The 20,605-nt window shown below is 47.6% G+C and overlaps 1 protein-coding gene across 1 annotated transcript in view; it reads right to left on the bottom strand.

Moving 5' to 3' along the window:
• The window catches only part of FGD5 (FYVE, RhoGEF and PH domain containing 5), a 124,030-nt gene that overhangs the window by 35,267 nt on the left and 68,158 nt on the right, over window positions 1–20,605 (bottom strand). The window contains exons 4-8 of the mRNA XM_003906862.5: window positions 19,652–19,710; window positions 19,510–19,540; window positions 1,203–1,363; window positions 779–935; window positions 49–136 (exon numbers count right to left, since the gene is read on the bottom strand). Coding sequence (XP_003906911.4) covers window positions 49–136; window positions 779–935; window positions 1,203–1,363; window positions 19,510–19,540; window positions 19,652–19,710 — 496 coding nt within the window. The remainder of the gene's footprint in view (window positions 1–48; window positions 137–778; window positions 936–1,202; window positions 1,364–19,509; window positions 19,541–19,651; window positions 19,711–20,605) is intronic.

The raw sequence follows: 20,605 nt of genomic DNA on the forward strand, positions 1-20,605 counted from the left end.
GTCCCTGCCCCGCCACCTCAATCCCCATTGACCTCCTGTGGGGCCTACCTGTGAGGAGCACTTGGTACTGGAAGAGGCGCTGAACCACCCGCAGCAGCCGATGCTTCACAGTCTGGCTGCCTCCTTGTACACTCTGCTGCTCTCAAGACAGGGGAGGAAAAACCTTATCAGAAACCCCTCCTGAGCACACACGCTCACAGCAGCCCACATACACTGTCCCATCCATACCTCTTCCCGAGCCAGCTGAACTTCTCCCTCATCTCCAAAACCAGGTTCTCCTCCTGCGGGGAGCCCTCCTGGATTAGCCCGGCCTGCTGTAACTGCTCACTCCATCATGCTCCCAGTTGGTGCTACACTCAGTATCAAGCCTCTCCTAGTCCCTGCTCTACTCTTAATGTTAGCAATGGAGGAAAGCTCCCCATATTTCTGCCCAGGAAAACTGGATCCCCAGTTCGTGGCTAGTGTTGGGAATTTCCTTGAACACTCCATGGCTGGGGCTCTGGCTTGGTTGGTGCTTTTCAACTGAGACAAGAAAACTACCCGAGACCCTTACTGTGGGTGGTGCTCACTGCACTGTCATCTGCTGCCCAACAGCGGATGTTCTGGATTCTGGGTTCTCCTTCCTGATGGGTCATCCTCTCATCCCTCTGGCCAGGTCTTCCCTGTCTGCTCCCCATCCCCAGACCTACCAAGATGCCCCACTGATTTGCATTAAGCCCTTCGCCCACCTCAACCTCTGCATCCTTACAGCAGGGTCTCAGAGGACCAGGGAACCCACCTCAAATTCACGGACAGCAGCTGCCAGCCGGGGAGAATGGAGGCAATTCTCACTGAGCAGACCCAGGTACCTGTCGAACTGCAGGATGTGAGTGGCGTGGTGATCAAACCCCTGCTCCCGGGCCAGGAAGATGTCAGCTACCTTCTGCTGGCTCTCCCTGCAGCCAGGGATGGGGATGGGACAGTGAGAACTCAGCCTTGTAACCAATGCGGGGTTAGAAGCGGGGGCCTGGAGTCATATCCCTGCGTGCAGATCCCAGCTCAACCCTTGCACAGTTGTTTTACTTTGAGCAAATGACTTAATACTTCTGAGTTCGGCTTTCCCATCCATCAAATGGAGATACCATTTCATATGGTGGTGTTTTATCCGTCTCCATTCCCTCAATGCAACAAAAGTGGAGCCTGGGGGTCCAGGGACTGCTCACCAATTTGACAGCCTTTCCTCCAGCTCCTCCAGGATGCCTTGGTGAAGGTCGTGGATGGCTGGGAGTTCGCTCAGGCACTGCCTCAGCTCCTCCCGGGCCAATGTGTCTCTGCCTTCATGGACCATGTCATCCAAGGCCCTCATGACAGCTCCATGGAAATCCTGAAACGCCAAAAGGCCTGTTACCCACAGGTTGATAGGACTGAACACAAGTCCTCCTTGGCAGATTTCCCCTGGGGCTTTGGAGCCCTGGCCTACGTGAAGACAGCAGTGAGAACTTAAGCCAGTGTCTCCAGACCCAACAGTCTCACCTACAAAGCAGAGATGACCACATGCACCTGGCGACCATAGGGTTACCTGAGCTGACACCCCAAAGAGCACCCAACCCAACGCCTGGCACAGAGCAGGGCTCAACACACCGCTTCCTCTCCCTTTGTGGCCATCATGCAACAATTTCTTTTTATTAAGATGGGTGAGAGATTGGGTAATTCCTTCTCTAAAGAAGCAGAAGGCTGGCCGGGCACGGTGGCTCATGCCTGTAATCCCAGCACTTTGGGAGGCTGAGGCGGGTGGATCACGAGGTCAGGAGATCGAGACCACCCTGGCTAACACGGTGAAACCCCATCTCTACTAAAAATACAAAAAAAATTAGCCGGGAATGGTGGAGGGTGCCTGTAGTCCCAGCTACTCGGGAGGCTGAGGCAGGAGAATGGCGTGAACCCAGGAAGCGGAGCTTGCAGTGAGCCGAGAGCACGCCACTATATTCCAGCCTGGGCAACAGAGCCGCAGACCTTAATCTCAAAAAAAAAAAAAAAGAAGCAGGTTTTGCTTTCTCATTATCCATCTTTGAAGAGGTTCATGTGCTATGCTGTTTCAAAAAGAAGTCTAAGGAAATTATAGGCATCCACCCTATGGTGTATTAAGCGGTGACTAAAAATGATAAAGGTGGTGGCTATGTAGAAATATTCACATCATAGTGTTCAGTAATCAATAAGGAGTGCAGAGCTGTTTCCACACCCTGATATAACTGTGTAAAAAGTGAGTAGAGGAGAAAACTAAAAGAAAACAGGATGACATGCAAACAGTGGCTGTCAGGAGTACAGAATTAGGAATGACTGTTTATCTTCTTGTCTCTATTTTCTAAAATCTGTCATGATTAATGTAATTCTAAAACTAAACTCAATTTAATAAATATAAAAAGTATATCTGGGAGCTGGGCGCGGTGGCTTACGCTTATAATCCCAGTACTTTGGGAGGCTGAGGCGGGCAGATCACCTGAGGTCAGGAGTTCGAGACCAGCCTGACCAACATGGAGAAACCCTGTCTCTACTAAAAATACAAAAATTAGCTGGGCCATCTGGTGGTGCATGCCTGTAATCCCAGCTACTTGGGAGGCTGAGGCACGAGAATCGCTTGAACCCAGGAGGCGGAGGGTGCGGTGAGCCGAGATTGCGCCATTGCACTCCAGCCTGGGCAACAAGAGCAAAACTCCGTCTCAAAAAACAAACAAACAAACAAAAAACAAAAAACAAATAAACAAAAAAGTTGTATCTGAGTTCTCTAGTCTGTTCCATGTATCCTGTTTTTAATGCAAGTACTATGCTGATTTGGTGACTAAAACTTCGCAGTAAATTTTGAAGTCAGGTAGTGTGATGCTTCCAGCTTTGTTCTTTTTGTTTGGGATTGCTTTGGCTGTTGGGGGTCTTTTGTGGTTCCATATAAATCTTAGGACTTTTTCTACTTTTGTGAAGAATGTCATTGGTATTTTGATAGGGATTGTATTGGATCTATAAATTGCCTTGGGTAGTATTGTCATTTTAGCAATATTAGTTCTTCTAATCCATGAGCATGGACCATCTTCTCATTTTTGTCTGTGTCCTCTTCAATTTCTTTCATCAGTGTTTTGTGGTTTTCCTTGTATAGATCTTTCATTTCTTTGGTTAAATTGATTCGTAGGTATTTTATATCCTTTGTAGCTACGATAAATGGGATTGCTTTCTTGATTTCTTTTTCAGATTGTTCACTTTGGGTATATGGAAATGATACTGATTTTTTGTATGCTGACTTTGTATTCTGCAACTTTGCTGAATTTATTTATCAGTTCTATTAGTTTCTTGGTGGAGTCTTTACTTTTTTCTGAGTATAAGATCTTGTCAGCTTTCATATCAGCACTTTAATATCAGCACTTAGGGCCAAGGCTGGGGGATCACTTGCACCTAGGAGTTTGAGATCAGCCTGGGCAGCATGGCAAAACCCCATCTTTACAAAAAATACAAAAATTTGCTGGATGGGGTGGCAGATGCCTGTGGTCCCAGCTTCTTGGAAGGCTGGGAGGATCACCTGAGCTCAGGAGGTCAAGCCTACAGTAAACTCTGATTGGACCACTGCACTCCAGCCTGGGTGACACAGCAACACCCTGTCTCAAAAAACAAAACAAAACAAAAACCCCAAAACCAGATCTTGTTGTCTGTGAACCCAGATACAAATCCACACAATCACAGTCAACTCATCTTTGACAAGGGTACCAAGAACATACACTGGGGAAAGGACAGTCTCTTCCATAAATGGTGCTGGGAAAACTGAATAACTATATGCAGAAGAATGAAACTAGACCTCTATCTATCACTATACACAAAAGCCAAATCAAAATGGATTAAAGACTTAAATCTAAGACCTCCAACTATGAAGCAACTAGAAGAAAACATTGGGGAAATACCCTAGAACATTGGACTAGGTGAAGATTTTCTGCACAAGACCTCAAAAGCACAGGCAACCAAAGCAAAAAGAGACAAATGGGATTACCTCACTCTAAAAAGTTTCTGCACAGCAAAGGAAACAATCAACAAAGCAAAGGCACAACCCACAGAATGAGAGAAAATACGTACAACTTATTCATCTGACAAAGGATTAACAACCAAAACACAGAAGGCGCTCACACAATTCAAATAGCAAAAAAGCCCAAAAAAATCCGATTTAAAAATGAGCAAAAGATCTAAACAGATATTTCTCTAAAAAAGACATACAAATGGTCAATAGGTAGATGAAAAAAGCCTCAACATCACAATCATCAGAGAAATGCAAATCAAAACTACAACAAGGAATCATCTCACCCCTGTTAAAATGGCTTTTATCGGCCGGGCGCGGTGGCTCAAGCCTGTAATCCCAGCACTTTGGGAGGCCGAGACGGGTGGATCACGAGGTCAGGAGATCGAGACCATCCTACCTAACACGGTGAAACCCCGTCTCTACTAAAAAAATACAAAAAACTAGCCGGGCGATGTGGCGGACGCCTGTAGTCCCAGCTACTCGGGAGGCTGAGGCAGGAGAATGGCGTGAACCCGGGAGGTGGAGCTTGCAGTGAGCTGAGATCCGGCCACTGCACTCCAGCCTGGGCAACAGAGCGAGACTCCATCTCAAAAAAAAAAAAAAAAAAAAAAAAAAAAGGCTTTTATCAAAAAGACAGGCAATAACAGATGTTGGCAAGGATGCAGAGAAAGGGGAACCCTTGTTAGCGAGAATGTGAAATAGTACAGCCACTATGGAGAACTGTATGAAGGTCCCTAAAACACTAAAAATAGTACTAGAAGGATCACTTGAGGCCAGAAGTTCAAGACCAGCGTGGGCAACATAGCAAGATCACATCTCTTAAAAAAAGAAAAAATCAGCTGAGCCTGTGTCTGGGGTCTCAGCTACTTAGGAAGCTGAGGCAGGAGGATTGCTTGAGCCCAGGAAGTCAATCCTGCAGTGAGCCAAGATTATGTCACCATACTCTAGCCTGGGTGACAGAGTGAGACCCTGTCTCAAAAAAAGATTAAAAAAAAAAAGAAGTACCAATGTTCCAGCAATTCCACTACTGAGTAGATATTTAAAAGAAAGAAAACCAAATATATCAAAAAGATAGCTGCACCCACTTGTTTTTCGCAGCACTATTCACAATAACTGAAATATGAATTCAACCTAAGTACACCTCAACAGATGAATGGATAAAGAAAATGTGGCATATATACACAATGGAATAGAATTCAGCCATGAAAAAGGATGAAATCCTGTCATTTGCAGCAACACGAATGGAACTGGAGGTCATTATGTAAGTGAAATAAACCAAGCAAAGAAAGACAGATATCGTATGTTCTCATTCACATGTGGTAGCTAAAAAAGTGGATCTCATGAAGATAGAAAGTAGGCTGGTGGTTACTAAGGTGGGAAGAGGGTGGCAATGAAGACAGGATGACTAATGGGTAAAGATATACATTCTGATAAAAGAAATAAGGCTGGGCACGGTGGTTCACACCTGTAATCCCAGCACTTTCGGAGGCAGAGGCAGGTAGATCACCTGAGGTCAGGAGTTCGAGACCAACCAGGCCAACATGGTGAAACCCTGTCTCTACTAAAAATACAAAATTAGCCAGGCGTGATGGCCGGTGCCTGTAATCCCAGCTACTCAAGAGGCTGAGAAGGAGAATCGCTTGAACCTGGGAGGCGGAGGTTGCAGTGAGCTGAGATTGTACCACCACTGCACTCCAGCCTGGGCGAAAGAGCAAGACTCTGTCTCAAAAAAAAAAAAAGAAGAAGAAGAAGAAGAAAAGAAAGAAAAAGAAATAAGACCCAGTATTAGATAAATCAGTATGGTGACTATAGTTACAATAACGGATTGTACATTTTGAAATAGCTAGAAGAGGCCAGGCATGGTGGCTCACACCTATGATCCCAGCACTTTGGGAAGCCAAGGTGGGAGGACTACTTGAAGTCAGGAGTTCAAGACTAGCCTGGGCAATATAGTGAGACTCCGTCTTTACCAAAAATTTAAAAGGTTAGCTGGGCTTGCTGGCGCATCACTGTAGTTCCAGGTATTTGCTGAAGCAGGAAGATGGCTTGAGCCCAGGAGTTCCAGGTTGCAGTGAGCTATGGTTGTGTCACTACACTCTAACCTGGGTGACAGAGTGAGACTCTGCCTCTAAAAAATATACAGATAAATAAATAAATAAGTAAATAAGTAAGTAAAATAACTAGAAGAGAATAATCTGATTGCTTCCAGCATAAAGACAAATATTTAAGGTGATACATATTCTGAGTACACTGATTTGCTCCTTACAAATTATATAAACATATTAAATGATCACATACCCTGAAACTATGTACATCTATTATGCATTTTTAAATAAATTAAATAAAAATTTATAAAGAATATAAGGTTTCTTTCTCATAAGAAAAATATTTTATCTTCAAATACATTTGCTCTTGCATGAGGCCTAGCTCTAGTTTTAAATACATGGCTGGGGTGGGGGTGGGGAATCCTGAAACCACCTTGAGCTGTGAGGCAATGCATATTGGGAAAATCCCAGGGTCAGAGATCATGCACTCTTGCCCAAATGGAGACGTTCAAATCACCTTCCACACTCAGGAAAGATGATTCCTCTGCCTTGTTGGATTGTCTCCCCGATGGGAGCTCACTATGGGGCAGGACATCTCACTCCACTGCTAGACAGTTTCATTTCTTTTCTTTTCTCCTTTCTTTTCTTTTCCTTTTATTTTCTTTCTTTCTTTCTTTCTTTCTTTTTTTTTAATGGAGTTTCACTCTTGTTGCCCAGTCTGGAGTGCACTGGCACGATCTCGGCTCACTGCAACCTGCACCTCCCGGGTCCAAGTGATTCTCTTGCCTCAGCCTTCTGAATACCTGAGATGACAGGTGCCTGCTGTCATACCAGGCTAAATTTTTGTATTTTTAGTAGAGACAGGGATTTACCATGTTGGCCAGGCTGGTCTCAAACTCCTGACCTCAGGTGATCTGCCTGCCTTGGCCTCCCAAAGTGTTGGGATTACAGGCGTGAGCCACCGCACCCGGCCTGCTGGACAGTTTCTACTGCTGGAAAGGTCTTCTTTAGGCCAGATGCAGTGGTTCACATCTGTAATCCCAGCACCTTCAAAGGCCGAGGAGGATCGCTTGAGCCTAAGAGTTGGATGGAGACCAGCCTGGGCAACATGACAAGACTCTGCAAAAAATTTAAAAATTCTCCAGGCATGGTGGTGCATGCCTATGGTTCCAGCTACCTGGGATGCTGAGGTGGGAGCGTCACTTGAATCTGAGAGGTTGAGACTGCAGTGAGTTGTGATGGTGCCACTGCACTCCAGCCTGGGTGATGGAGCTAGACCCTGTCTCAAAAAAATAAAATAAAGGTCTTTTGGATATAAGGATCTAAAAGTGGGAAGTGCCTGAGAGAGAGGATGGACAGCCCTTCCTCCAGGAAGCCTTTCTGGCCTTCTCTCCCCAAGTGAAGGCCAGAGGCTTTTCTACCCCTCCCTGCAGGGGAACAGTGAGGAGCAGAAAAAAGGACAGGGAGGTGGCATAGGACAGAGACGGAAACAGGGAGAGAGAGAGAGAGAAAGAAAAACAAGGAAGCAGAGCCAGTGAACAGGCATGACAGAGAGGGAGGGAAAAAGAGAGAGAGAGAGAAAGAGAGAGAGAGAAGGGGAGAATGGGAGGAAGAGAAGGAAGGAAGGAGGGAGGGGGCAGGAAGGGAGAAGGAAGGAGGGCTCCATGGTGAGATGTAGAGACTGAGAGACCCCCTCGCACTGTGCCTCCAACATCTGCCCAGAGGCGTATGCTTGCGCCATCAGACAAAGAGAGCAGATGTGGGGTTTAAAAAGGTCTGTGCTTCCTGAACACCTCATCCTGTCCTGTGCTGACCTCCTGCTGATGGCCTGCTCTGCCCAGAACTATGGGGAGGGCACAGGGAGGGCGGCCCTCCCTGACTCGCAGTCCCAAGGAGCAAGGATGAGCTGGTTCCTGCCCCAGTCCAGCACAATTCAAGGTCTTGGGAAACTTCTAGCCCCAACATGAAGGTCAGAAACCCTCACGGGGCTGAGTCTTGAACTAACAAATGGACTCTCTGTGATGAAGGTATGTGTGTTCCTATGAAGAGGCCACATGGCTAACCTGTAAAGAGAAACTGAATGTCCTCATATAGGAGCTATCAGAGCCTTTCCTGAAAGCATGTTTTAGAGGGCACAAGAGGCGAGGGTTGTGAGTAGGGCAGCAGGTGCAGAGGGCGGCTGAATGGAGGTGGTGGGTAATTCTGACTTCTGCCACAGCTGGCTCTGGGGTACTGGGGTCATTCTGAGCCTGGGGTGGAGGTTTCCCTGCTGACCTGAGGCAGGAGGACTCCCAACTCTTTCCCTGTGAGTCTTCATATTTAGGACCCAACCTCCAGCCCTGCAGGCTCTTCTCAGCCCTGGCATCCCAGGAGAGGAAAGAAAAACAGCCCTGTATCCTGATGAGGACAATGACCCCTCTTGTGTGGGCATTGTCTGACAGGGCTTTCAACCCACTCTTATTTGTTCTGGGCTGGGTTCAAGCCCAGATACTCCACAGGGTATTGGACGACTAGGCAAGCTGTCACCTGTCTGAGCCTCGGTTTCCTCACCTGTAAAATGGGGGTAACAGTACCACAAAGTATAGCAGGAGGCTGCAGAGAGGCTCTTCCTGATGACTACAACTGCTTTGTCAGTTGTACAGTGCGGAGAAAGAAAAGGAAGAACAGGCAAAGACAAGACTGGCTGTATTTGCATCACTCTCCAGGGAGCTTAAATATTAATTGCTCTCCAAGCTGGTTTCTCATCTGTAATTAATTCTCACTGAATCGACTCAGTCCCAATGGGCAGGATGGCCATCACCAACATGACTCATTTCAAAAACTAGAGCATAATCAGAATTGCCACAAACATCCGTTCTTAAAACTCATGCACCGGCTGGAAGTGCTAAGTGCCAGCCTCACCATCCATCACTCCCTGAAAGGGTTCTGCTGTCTCATCAACTCGGGCCCATAATCACACCTGGGGGTCCTGGCAGCCATCTGAGTGGGAGGAAGGGCGGAGAAGCCACCCAGTCCTCATTCCTTTATTCATTCAGCAAGTATTTGGAGTACCTGCTTTGTTAATTGTACAGGGCTTTGCAAGCCCTGAGGAGACAGTGGGAGCATGGAGAGATGCACTTCTGCTCTCAGAGAGTTTGCAACCTGGGTAATTGTTCCAAAGCCATGAGTAAAAAGACTATTTCAGTACAGGGGTCTAAGTGTTGTGATGGGGAAAAGCAAAGGATCCAGCAAACCAGAGAAGGGAGACCTGGCTTGGCCACAGGAAAGCCTTCCAAGGAGGCAGTGACTATGCTGAGACAAGAGGCGAGCATCCCAGGCAGAAGGGATGGCAGGTGCAAAGGCCCTGAGGCGGATGAGGAGCTGAGGGGTGGAGCATGGTTTGGGCAGAGTGTGTAGCCGTGTGTTCAATGATCGTGTAATGCTGAGAATATACTGAAAACCATGAAATTTTACACTTCAGAGAGCTGAAATGCACAGTATGAGACTTGTATCTCAATAAAGCTGTTTAAAAAAACTGGGTAAGAAAGTCACAGATTGAGAGAATATGCACAATCCCCAGATCTGAAGGTAGACTTGTGTCCAGAATACTTAAAGAGCTCCTAAGAGCAATACAAAAAAGGTATCTCAATTTTTTTAAAAAAGCAAAAGAAACATTCAAAAGCCTTCCCAAATGGCTAATAAACAGAACGAAGGATTCAATTTCATTAATCAACAGGGAAATGCAAATTAAGCCACAGGGAGACACCACTACACAATCGCCAGAATGGCCACGAGTGCAGAGGCCAACGATACCAACATGTTGGCAAGAGCATGGAATAAACGCTGGTCTCATACACTGGGGGGGAATATACATTGTTTTAACCTCTTTGTTTTTTTTGTTTTTTTTGTTTTTTTTGTTTTTTTTTTTTTTGAGACTGAGTCTGGCTCTGTCGCCCAGGCTGGAGTGCAGTGGCCGGATCTCAGCTCACTGCAAGCTCCGCCTCCCGGGTTTACGCCATTCTCCTGCCTCAGCCTCCCGAGTAGCTGGGACCACAGGCGCCCGCCACTTCGCCCGGCTAGTTTTTTTTTTGTATTTTTTAGTAGAGACGGGGTTTCACCGTGTTAGCCAGGATGGTCTCGATCTCCTGACCTCGTGATCCACCCGTCTCGGCCTCCCAAAGTGCTGGGATTACAGGCTTGAGCCACCGCGCCCGGCCCTAACCTCTTTGTTAACCTATCTGGCAGTTTCTAGTAAAGCTATGTCGATGCTTACCCTGTGACCCTGCAATTCCTCTCCTGGGTAAATACCAAGGAGAAATGACATCAGGTGTTTATGGTGACGTTCACAGCAGCTTTCTAATAGCCCAGACTGAAGCCACCCACATGCACAGGAGCACAAACAACCCAACTGTGGGCTGTCCCTACCCAAGAATACTGACACCCGTCAACAGCTGGCTCAGTCTCACAGACTGTGGAGCTGAAGCAGCCAGACACGTAACAGTACATAATTTATGATTCCATTCCACTCAAGAACAAGCTAAACCAATCTCATGTGACAGACAGCAAAACAGGGGTAACCTTTGGGAGGGTATTACAGGAATCTTCTAGGGATGATGGAAATGTTCTATCCGGGTGGGAGTTACAAGTGTACAAACACACGCCCTAAGGGGAGGGAAGACAAGCAAGGGCTCCCCATTTTTTTCACCTCTCCTCCAAACTCTTCATGGTGCCTCCTGCCCTCAGCACCAAGTTAAACTCCTTGGCCTGGTGACCATGTTCCTGCAGGAGCTGGTGTAGCCACCTCTGCAGCTTACGGCTCACTTCTGTGTAACAGTCGTTCTCCAATTTGAGTGTGCATCCAAATTACCAGCCAGGCTTAGGAAAACACAGATTGCTGCCCATCCTCCACTCCACCTGAGTTTCCATTCAGCAGGTCTGGGCTGGGGCTGGATCACTTTCATTTCTCCCAATTTCCCCGGTGATGCTGTCACTGCTGGTCTGAAGACTATGCTTTGAGAACTACTGCTTTCTATGAATCCTCTTCTCCAGCCTCTGTGTCTTTGTTCTGCGCTTCCATCATCCAATATACATCTTGCTGATCTTTCAAAGGTACTTTAAAGACCACCTCCTTCACGAGGCCCTCTTGGGTTACTTCAGCAGTCAGTCTAAGGGCCTCTCGAGTGTCCTACTCCAGAAATTTGGGGTCAGAGCCTGAAGGGAGCTACTCTAATCTCAGAAATGTCTTTGAAGTCTATTATTCTCACTTAAAAAATACATATTTTACATTAGTCTCTGAAATATATCCATATCTAATTTATTTAAAATTACATTATCTGGAGCAAAATGGAGGTTCTTAGAAAATACACCATGTTTAGCCAGAGGCCTTTAGCCCTCGTGGGCACCTACTGCACAGCTGGGACTGGGTTACACGTATGCCAGTCTGAAAAAGCAACAGCTTTTACAAAATAGTGCATTGGCAGACTATTCATGTATCCTACATGTTTCCATTACTCCCCTCTAACAAAGAGAGAGCAGTGTGCCTCACTCACTCGTTTTCGCCTTCAGATTTGCTCGGCTTTGTTCACAACTGTGCTTAATGTCTGACACGTCAATGATTAGGCTGTTACAGATCAATTAAGTAAAAATCTCTGAGGGCGGAACCTGAGCATCTGTGTTTGCTTGTTTGTTTGTTTGTTTGTGAAAGGATCTCTCTGCCACCCAGGCTGGAGTGTAGTGGTATGCTCATAGCTCACTGAAGCCTCAAACTCCTAAGCTCAAGTGATCCTCCCACCTCAGCCTCCCAAGCAGCAGGGATTACAGGCATGCGCCACTATGTCTGGCTAATTAAATTTTTTTTTTTTTTTTTGTAGTGATGGGGTCTCACTATGTTTCCCAGGCTGGTCTCAAACTCCTGGCCTTAAACAATCTTCCCACCTTGGTCTCCCAAAGTATTGGGACTTCAGGTGTGAGCCCCCATACCGGGCCTAAATGTGCCATTCTTAACAGGCCTCTGGGCCTTTACAAACATTGATCCCGTTGCCAGGCACAGCCTTCTTCACTGAACCCCGCCTGGCTTTTCAACACATTTTCCTCTGGGCATCCCTCTCCAACTCCAAGAAGACTGGGCTAGATGCCTCCTCCGAGCCCCCAAAACCTCGGTATACCACCCACCACTGTGTTACTATTGTTCTTTTTCATGCCAGTCTCTCTCTCTAGACCATCAGTGCCTTGAGGGCAGAGACTTTCCCTGCCGTCACTCACTCCCTGATACGTCACCCAGACCAGGTGCTCAGAAAGTTAATTTTCTTATTTTAATTTGTTTTTGTTTGTTTGTTTGTTTGTTTTAGGGACAGGGTCTTGCTATGTTGTTCAGGCTGGAGTGCAGTGGCTATTCACAGGTACGATCAAGGTCCACTGCATCCTGGGCTCAAGCGATTCTCCTGCCTCAGCCTCCCAAGTAGCTAAGACTACAGGCATCCACCCCCATGTATGGCAGGAAGTTTTTTTGGACTGAAGAAAGGATAGGACTGCTGGGAGGAGAACTTGCTCCACCATCACTCATTCATTGGCTACATACTGAGCATCAGTTGTGTACCAGGCTTCACAGGCCACTGGGAACAAGGGTACGGTCCAGCTCTTTGCCCTTAAGGAGCTCAGAGTTTAGTGATGAAGGCAGAGAGCAAACAAGCACCTAAAATTAGCCCCAAAACACAATCAGCAAAACCTGACAACTGACGGAGAGACATACAACCCAATAACCATAGCTGAGAGGTCAATAAGCCTCTCTCAACAATGGACAGAAAGGGAGGATGCAGAAGACTCAAAAGGATCCATCAGCTCGCCCCACACAGCATTCACAGAACACCCCACCCAACACGAGCAGAGGGCCCATCCTTCTCAAATACACATGGAACACTCTCCAGGTATGCTAGGGCGTATGCTGGGCCAGAAAATACATTTAAGTAAATTTAAAAGGACTGAAACCATACAAAATATGTTTTCCAACCACAACGGGATTAGCAGAAGGATAAATCAGAAATCAGCAGCAGAAGATGTGGGAAACACACAAATACTTGGAAGTTACATGACACAGTTTTAAACAATCCATGGGTCAAAGAAGAAATCACCAAGGGGATTATTAATGGAAAGTATTGTGAGCTGCATGAAAATGAAAACACAACATAACCAGTAACAAATACATAAATTAGGTACTTTCGAACAGTGAAAGGTGGTGTGAATAAAATGAGGTGTGAGATGGAGTGCAGAGGAGAGAAGCACACCCACAGCACGTCACCCTCCCCATGTCCACACCCTTGCCACAGCCTCATTGGAGGGGAGAGCACATCCCTGCCCCTTATGCCTTTGGGCCTGGCCATGGCACCTGCTGCTGTCAATGGGGTGTGTGTGGAAAGGATGATGTGCCAGTTGTGAACTTGATTCTAAGATGCCCTCTGCTGTCTCTCCTGCCATCATCATGGGAAGAGCTTCCCGGGGCACATGCTGCCCCTTCAGCCTAGGCCCCAGGATGAACACACAAGAAGCAGAGCCACCAAGATGAATCCAGCTTTCACTCAGCTTCCTCTGCAACTAGGACTACCCAAGGATATGAAAGGAGAAGCTTGACAAGTGAAGTTTTCAAGGGGACTAACCCAGCTGGGAGGCATGACCTGTTGCTTTTCTACCTTTCTCCTTCTTCCTGACTGGGATATAGATGTAATGGTTAGAACTGCAGCAGCCATTCTGTGTTCATGAGAAACCTTGGAAATGGATGCTGCAGATGGAACTTGAGTCCTGAGACTGTGTGGAGTTGCCAAATTTGACCTGGATCTCCTGCTTCTGGATTTATTTCACATGAAAGAAGAATCCCTAAATTACTTAAGCCATCGTAATTGGGTTTTTGTTACTAGCAGTCAAACACAGTTCCTAACCAACACAGAATGTTTAGGAAAAACTTCTGTAGTAGACTGTCTTTTCCAACAACACCCACAACAATATCTCCTATCTCAATGGTCTTTATAAAATATGAGCTCGATATTCCTCCCATTGAAGAGGAGAGACTATGTCCCCTCCCGTTGAACCTGGGTAGACCTTTGTGACTGTCTTAACTCATAGGGTATGGTGGAAGTGGTGCTACAGGACGTCCAAGGCCAGATCATAAAAATGCCATGAACTTCTACTTGCTCTCTCAGGACACTTACTCTTAGGACCCAGCCACCATGCTGTGCAGAAGCCCAAACTTATGTAGGCAGAGACCACATGGAGCGGCCACAGACAAGTGTTCTGGCCAACCTCCCAGCTTAAGTCTCGGACAACAGCCAGCCTCAACCACCTGATGTGTGAGTGAAGATGTAGGGAACTGAAGGCCCGTGGGACGTGACCAACTCGGCATTCCACTGGAGGCTATATGATTAAACAGCAAACTGTTTATCATGAATACAGGATGTGGGCAAACTCACGACTGCGCCTGCCGAAAGAAGGTTTGCTGGAGGCATTCACTCCCTGGCGCTTCTCCTTTCATATCCTTGGGTACCCCTAGTTGCAGAGGAAGCTGAGTGAAAGCTGGATTCATCTTGGTGGCTCTGCTTCTTGTGTGTTCATCCTGGGGCCTACGCTGAAGGGGCAGCATGTGCCCCGGGAAGCTCTTCCCATGGTGATGGCAGGAGAAACAGCAGAGGGCATCTTAGAATCAAGTTCACAACTGGCACATCATCCTTTCCACACACACCCCATTGACAGCAGCAGGTGTCATGGTCAGGCCCAAAGGCATAATGGGCAGGAACGTGCTCTCGCCTCCAATAAGGCTGCGGCAAGCGTGTGGACATGGGGAGGGTGACACTGCGACATCTAGAGAAAGCAGTCTTGCAAGCCTACTCTGGACTGAGCAGCTGACCCCTTCTTCCACCCCACTTCTCACTATCTCTTTTGCCTAATAAATACAGAGGACTGGTAAAGCTCAGGGCCCCTGTCCACTAGAGGCAAGGTGCCCCCCGACCCCTTCTTCCAAATATACTCTTTCGTCTACTGTGTAACCCGCACGGACCTAGGGAGACTGAATAAAGGGGGTGAATGCGGGAATGAAAGACAAGAGACAAAAGAGTGTATTTGGAAGAAGGGGTCACCTTGCCTCTAGTGGACAAGAGCCCTGAGCTTTACACAGCACTCTGTATTTACTAGGCAAAAGAGATCGTGAGAAGGGGGGTGGAAGAAGGGGTCAGCTGCTTGGTCCAGAGTAAGCTTGCAAGACTGCTTTCTCTAGATGTCGCAGTGGAAAACCTCAGCACCAGGGAGTGATTGCCTCCAGCAAACCTTCTGTTGGCAGGCGCGGTCGTGAGTTTGCCCACATTCTGCGTTCATGATAAACAGTTTTGCTGTTTGATCATATAGCCTCCAGTGGAATGCTGAGTTGGTCACGTCCCACAGGCCTTTGGCTTCCTACATGAAGACACCTCCAGGTGATCCAAGCTCCTAGCCATCAGATCACCCCCAGTCTTTGAATCTTCCAGTTGAGGCCCCAGACATCATGGAACAGAGACCAACTCCCACCACCATGCCCTGTCCAAATATCTAGTCCAGAGAATCTGTGAGCATAACAACATGGTTGTCTTATGCCACTAAGTTCTGGGGCACCACTAGTTTGAAGTGGTAACACTTGAGCTGAGACCTCAATGGGAAGATCGGGGTAGGCCACTCCAGTAGAGGAAAGAGCAAAACTGTAAGATGTGAACGCATTTGTGTTATTTGAAGAACAGTAACAAGGCCAGTGTGGCTGAAGGCAGTGATGAAGAAAATGGTAAAGGAGGTACTGCAGAGAGGTGGAGAGGGGCCAGGTCATGTGGGCCTCCTGTGTGAGGAAACTTCTCCTGGGGCAGGATGGTGACAACTTCCAGAGTTCTCTCCCAATCAGCAGACTGGCTTCTGAACAGGCCTTCAATGCCTTAGCCCAAAGGAGCGACCCTTGGTAAGAACTTTTGGTTTCTTCTAGGAGAGACTTGCTTTAGATGAAAAAACAGAGGACAGAAGGTGTCCAGGGGCCACACCTGTTCAAAATCTCTAGCTGTTCACCATATACAAGGAAAGGCACAAGCTCCTTGGCTCAGCATTTTTGGTACTTCTCGATCTGGTCCTAGCCTTATCTGGGGACCCATTACTTGATCCCTGATTCTGCCTCCTACCTGCCTTTCCAACATTTTCTATGTTCTAACCATGTGCGATGATGTGCTATTCTCCAAACATACCATGAGCCTGTGAGCAGTTGCTTATGCTGACTCCCTTGCTTTACGTGCCCTCTTTCACCACTACCCTGGCCTGGTGAGCTCCCTCAGAGTCCATCTCAATGGCACCTCTTCTGCAAACCTTCCTGCATATCTCAAAGTGAGTATGTCTTTCCCTCCCTCATGCCCCTGCAGATTCTGCACAAAACTACAGTTCTGCAAATTATACTTACACAGAGTAATGTAAATTGTCTGTTCACATATTGATTTCTCCTCCCCACCTCCACCCTCTCTCCCTGCAAAACGAAAACTACTCAAGGGCTAGTTCTGAGCCTTATTCAGCTTTGGGACTCCAAGGCCTATTTCAGTGCCTACAGTAAACATCCTGTGATGTTTCCAGAATGAATGGGCAATTCAGATGGATAGATGAATGGATGGATTGCTGGTTGGATGGGCAGATGAGGAATGGATGGATGGTTGGATGGGTGGGTAGACATTTGAGCAGTAGATTAATTGGGAGTGAATGAGTGTATGGTTGTGTCACTTGATGCATGAATAGATGAAAGGACAGATGAGTGGGTGAAAGGCTGGCTGGCTAGGTGGATGGGTAGAGATTGACAGATGGGCAGGTAAGGAATGTTCTTATGACTGGGTTCCTGGAAGGATGGAAGGCAGCCGTTAAACCAGAAGTCAGTAAGCTTTTTCTGTAAGGGGCCAGATGATAAATATTTTAAGCTTTGTGACCCACATATGGTTTCAGTCGCATATCCTTCTTTGTCTTTTTTCACAAATGTTTTAAAATGTAAACTCCATTCCTACGGAGCCCATAGGCTACACAAACCTAGGACCGTGGCCATCAGGATGACTGGAATTCATGGCAACCACTGAGTTAGCTATAGCTACCATGTAACAAGCAACAGAGCTGCACTCCAAACACAGAAGGCCACCCCCACCCCAACAACAATAGCACAATGTAGCCAGGACCTTTCCTGCTGGGGAGATTTGGGAGGCACCGTCAGCTCCTCCTTATCACTGGGGACAGCTTTGGTATCTCAACAGCATCAATCTCTAAGACAAAATTCTGAAGAACTTGCCAAGCTTAACAACCAGGGATAGATTCAAAGCTGAGGAGTGGTGGAGAGTGCCCGAAAGTCTATGGGTCTCCTTCAAGACTCATGTCCCTAGCTAGGACCTGGAGTCACACTGGGAGATGCCTGCCCCCTTTATCCTCGTAAGCACTGATATAAGATACAGCTCCAGACCACAACTTCCTGCAACCAGCTTCTGAGTGGTGACCGTTATTTTATTTTTTTTGAGACAGAGTCTCGCTCTGTCACCCAAGCTGGAGTGCAGTGACACGATCTCGGCTCACTGCAACCTCCGCCTCCTGGGTTCAAGTGATTCTCCTGTCTCAGCCTCCCAAGTAGCTGGGATTACAAGTGCCCACCACCATGCCCGGCTAATTTTTGTATTTTTAGTAGAGATGGGGTTTCACCATGTTGGCCAGGCTGGTCCGGAACTCCTGATCTCAGGTGATCTGCCCACCTCGGCCTCCCAAAGTGCTGCGATTACAGGCATGAGCTACCGCGCCTGGCCCTGAGTGATGACTTTTATGGGCTCTCCCTTCACCCCATCCTTAGGATATTATTATGGATTACCAGGGGCTTCAATGTCTTTCCAACTGGCAGGAAGCAGAGCAAACACAGATGCAAGTTTCCTAATTAAAACTCTCTTAAAAAGTCGTAAAAAAAAATGCCCAGCCCCTCTGTCATGCTGCCAGCCCAGAAACAAGGGAGAAAGAAGAAAAAAAAAAATGGGAAACTGATCCTTCCGGCCTTCACCAAATAGATCTTTTAGGTGTAAAAGCTGAATGGGGGCTGGTACATTTCACACCTGAGGGCTTTGGGGTTCAAGAGTGCACACAAGGCTTTCATCCTGAGGGGACAAAAATGAGGAGCCAAGAGCACCAGCCCAGAGTAATATTCTATCTGCCCTCCTGGGTTCCCGGCTGCTATCAGCTCACGTGGGGATGTGATGCCAGGGTGACACTGTTGATAGGGACCTCAGTCGGGTTCAAGAGGCCTGGCTTGGTGTTGAGTGCTCTGGTACACCCAGAGATGGTCCCTGCCCCATGGAGCTCCCAAGGCAGCCAGGAACACCCAGTGAATGCGAGGGCAGTGGCCTGGGAGCCAGGAGCCCCGGCACTTGTCCTGGCTCCACCACTGTGTGACGTGGGCCATGTCACCTCCTCTGGGCTTCCACATCACCACCTACAAAATGTCCAGGTGCACATCCCCAGCTCTGACATTCTTGGAGATGGTGAATGATTCAAAGCACCACAGAACCCAATGCTCAACCATGGCAAGAGTGCAAATGGCCCAGAGAGCTCAAAGGAGCGGGGAGCCTGAGTCTGCCATGGTCCCCCACTTTCCAAGTCTTTGCTGTGCCCTCTTCTCACCCTTTCCTATGGCCTAGCCCTGAACATCACCTCCTCAGGGAAGCCTGCCCAAGGTTGTCGGTCACCCCCCTCATCCGTCCCCTTTGCTGGCCAGAAAGCTCCTGGGGAAGGGCCCTGTCTGATCTGTCTTCCCATTCTCCAGTTCTTGTCATGCAGCAAGAGTTCAAAACAATGTCTGCTGAAATGAATTGAGGTGACTGCAAAGGGATACTCTGTGAGTTGTCCTGTGAGTTATGAAGGGGAGCATTGCCTGATGTTCAGGCTGTCCCCAAGTCTGGCCTCCTTTCCTCTGAAAGCCCAAAGGAGTACCCTCACCACCAGCTTAGGCACTACCACCCCGATGCTAAGGAGACTGAGGAAGACTCTTGATACCCTCAGCTGCTCTGTCACCAGGCAGACACCTTTTCCATACGAACCTAAACATCACACGCATACAGGTACACAAACTCACAAACACAAACTCACACAGAGCAATGCCCAGAAACACCTCACTATCCTCTTCCTGCCTTTCTCAGCAAGAGGGCTAAGGAAACCTCAAACATCCTGCCCAAAACCTCAGCCCATGCCCCCACGCACCCCATCCATGAGCAAGGAGACGTATCCGCTGTCTGCCCGCAGAAGCACATTAATCAGGAGACGGACTTCCCTGAAAAGCCTTGGTGAGTGCCTGCCTGCTGCCAGGCCTTTGTTAATGGAAATCACCTCTGTCTCCACATTGCTTTCCTGCCTCTTATATCACAGACTTCTAAAAGGGCAATTAGTTTTGGACAATTAAAATGATTAACTCACCAGATGTAAGTGCTGGAGCATCTCCACGTATCTGCAGAGGGAAAGAGGGTTGAGGCTGCATTAATCCCCATCCTGTGTAAGCCCAGGAGGGTGACGTTTTGTTTACAAGCTCAAGGCCACAGGCAGCTCCTTGGGGACTCACGCTTTCTCTGAAGATAGCAGTTCCTGTGCGATGACAAGGGCTCTGGACTGTCCTTCCACCTGTGGGAGGAAAGAGAGCAATCAGGTGGGACAGGCATCAGTGGTTTCTAGGAGGCCACCATGCTGCTGGAGGCAAGTTCCCAGCATTTCTCAGACCATTTCCTGGTACGCATTACCTGTATGTTCTTCAACAACTTATTTAACCTCTCTGCACCTCAGTTTCCTCATCTGTAAATGTGGATTTTATTTTATTTTAAAAATGTATTTATTTTATTTGAGACAAGGTCTTGCTCTATCACCCAGGCTGGAGTGCAGTGGCATGATCTCAGTTCCCTGTAGACTCGAACTCTCAGGCTCAAGCGATCCTCCTGCCTCAGTCTCCTGAGTAGCTGGGACTATAGGTATGCACCACCACACCTGGCTAATTTTTAAAATTTTTTGTAGAGACAGGGTCTCACTACATTGACCAGTTCAAGGCTGGTATTGAACTCCTGGGCTCAAGCAATCCGCCCACCTTGGCCTCCCAAAGTGCTGAGATTATAGGCGTGAGCCACTGAGCCCAGCTATAAACGCAGATTTTAACAGAACCTAACTCTGAAGGTTGTTGAGCTAATGCCCAGCATGGCACCTGCCATTTAGTAAATGTTCAATGGCCATGATGATGGCATGACCTTTATATCCCACTTCATGACCCCACCAATCCTGAGCAACCTGTGGTTCCCCGTACTGAGGAATTCTGTCTTTTCTCTTGCTTTTGTACATGCTGTTCCCTCAGCGTCCTTTCCCCCTCCTCTACCTGGCTAACTCCTAGTCATCCTGTAAAACTTAGCCACGGCAGCACCTCATCCAAGAAGCCTCTCCTGATCCTCCCCACTCAATGGCCTGGGCTAGGTATCCTTTCTGAGCATCCCCCTCTCATGACACTTATCATTACTGTGAAACAATCACATCTCTC

The sequence above is a fragment of the Papio anubis genome, chromosome 2 (assembly GCF_008728515.1).
Source record: "Papio anubis isolate 15944 chromosome 2, Panubis1.0, whole genome shotgun sequence".
Classification (NCBI taxonomy): domain Eukaryota; kingdom Metazoa; phylum Chordata; class Mammalia; order Primates; family Cercopithecidae; genus Papio; species Papio anubis.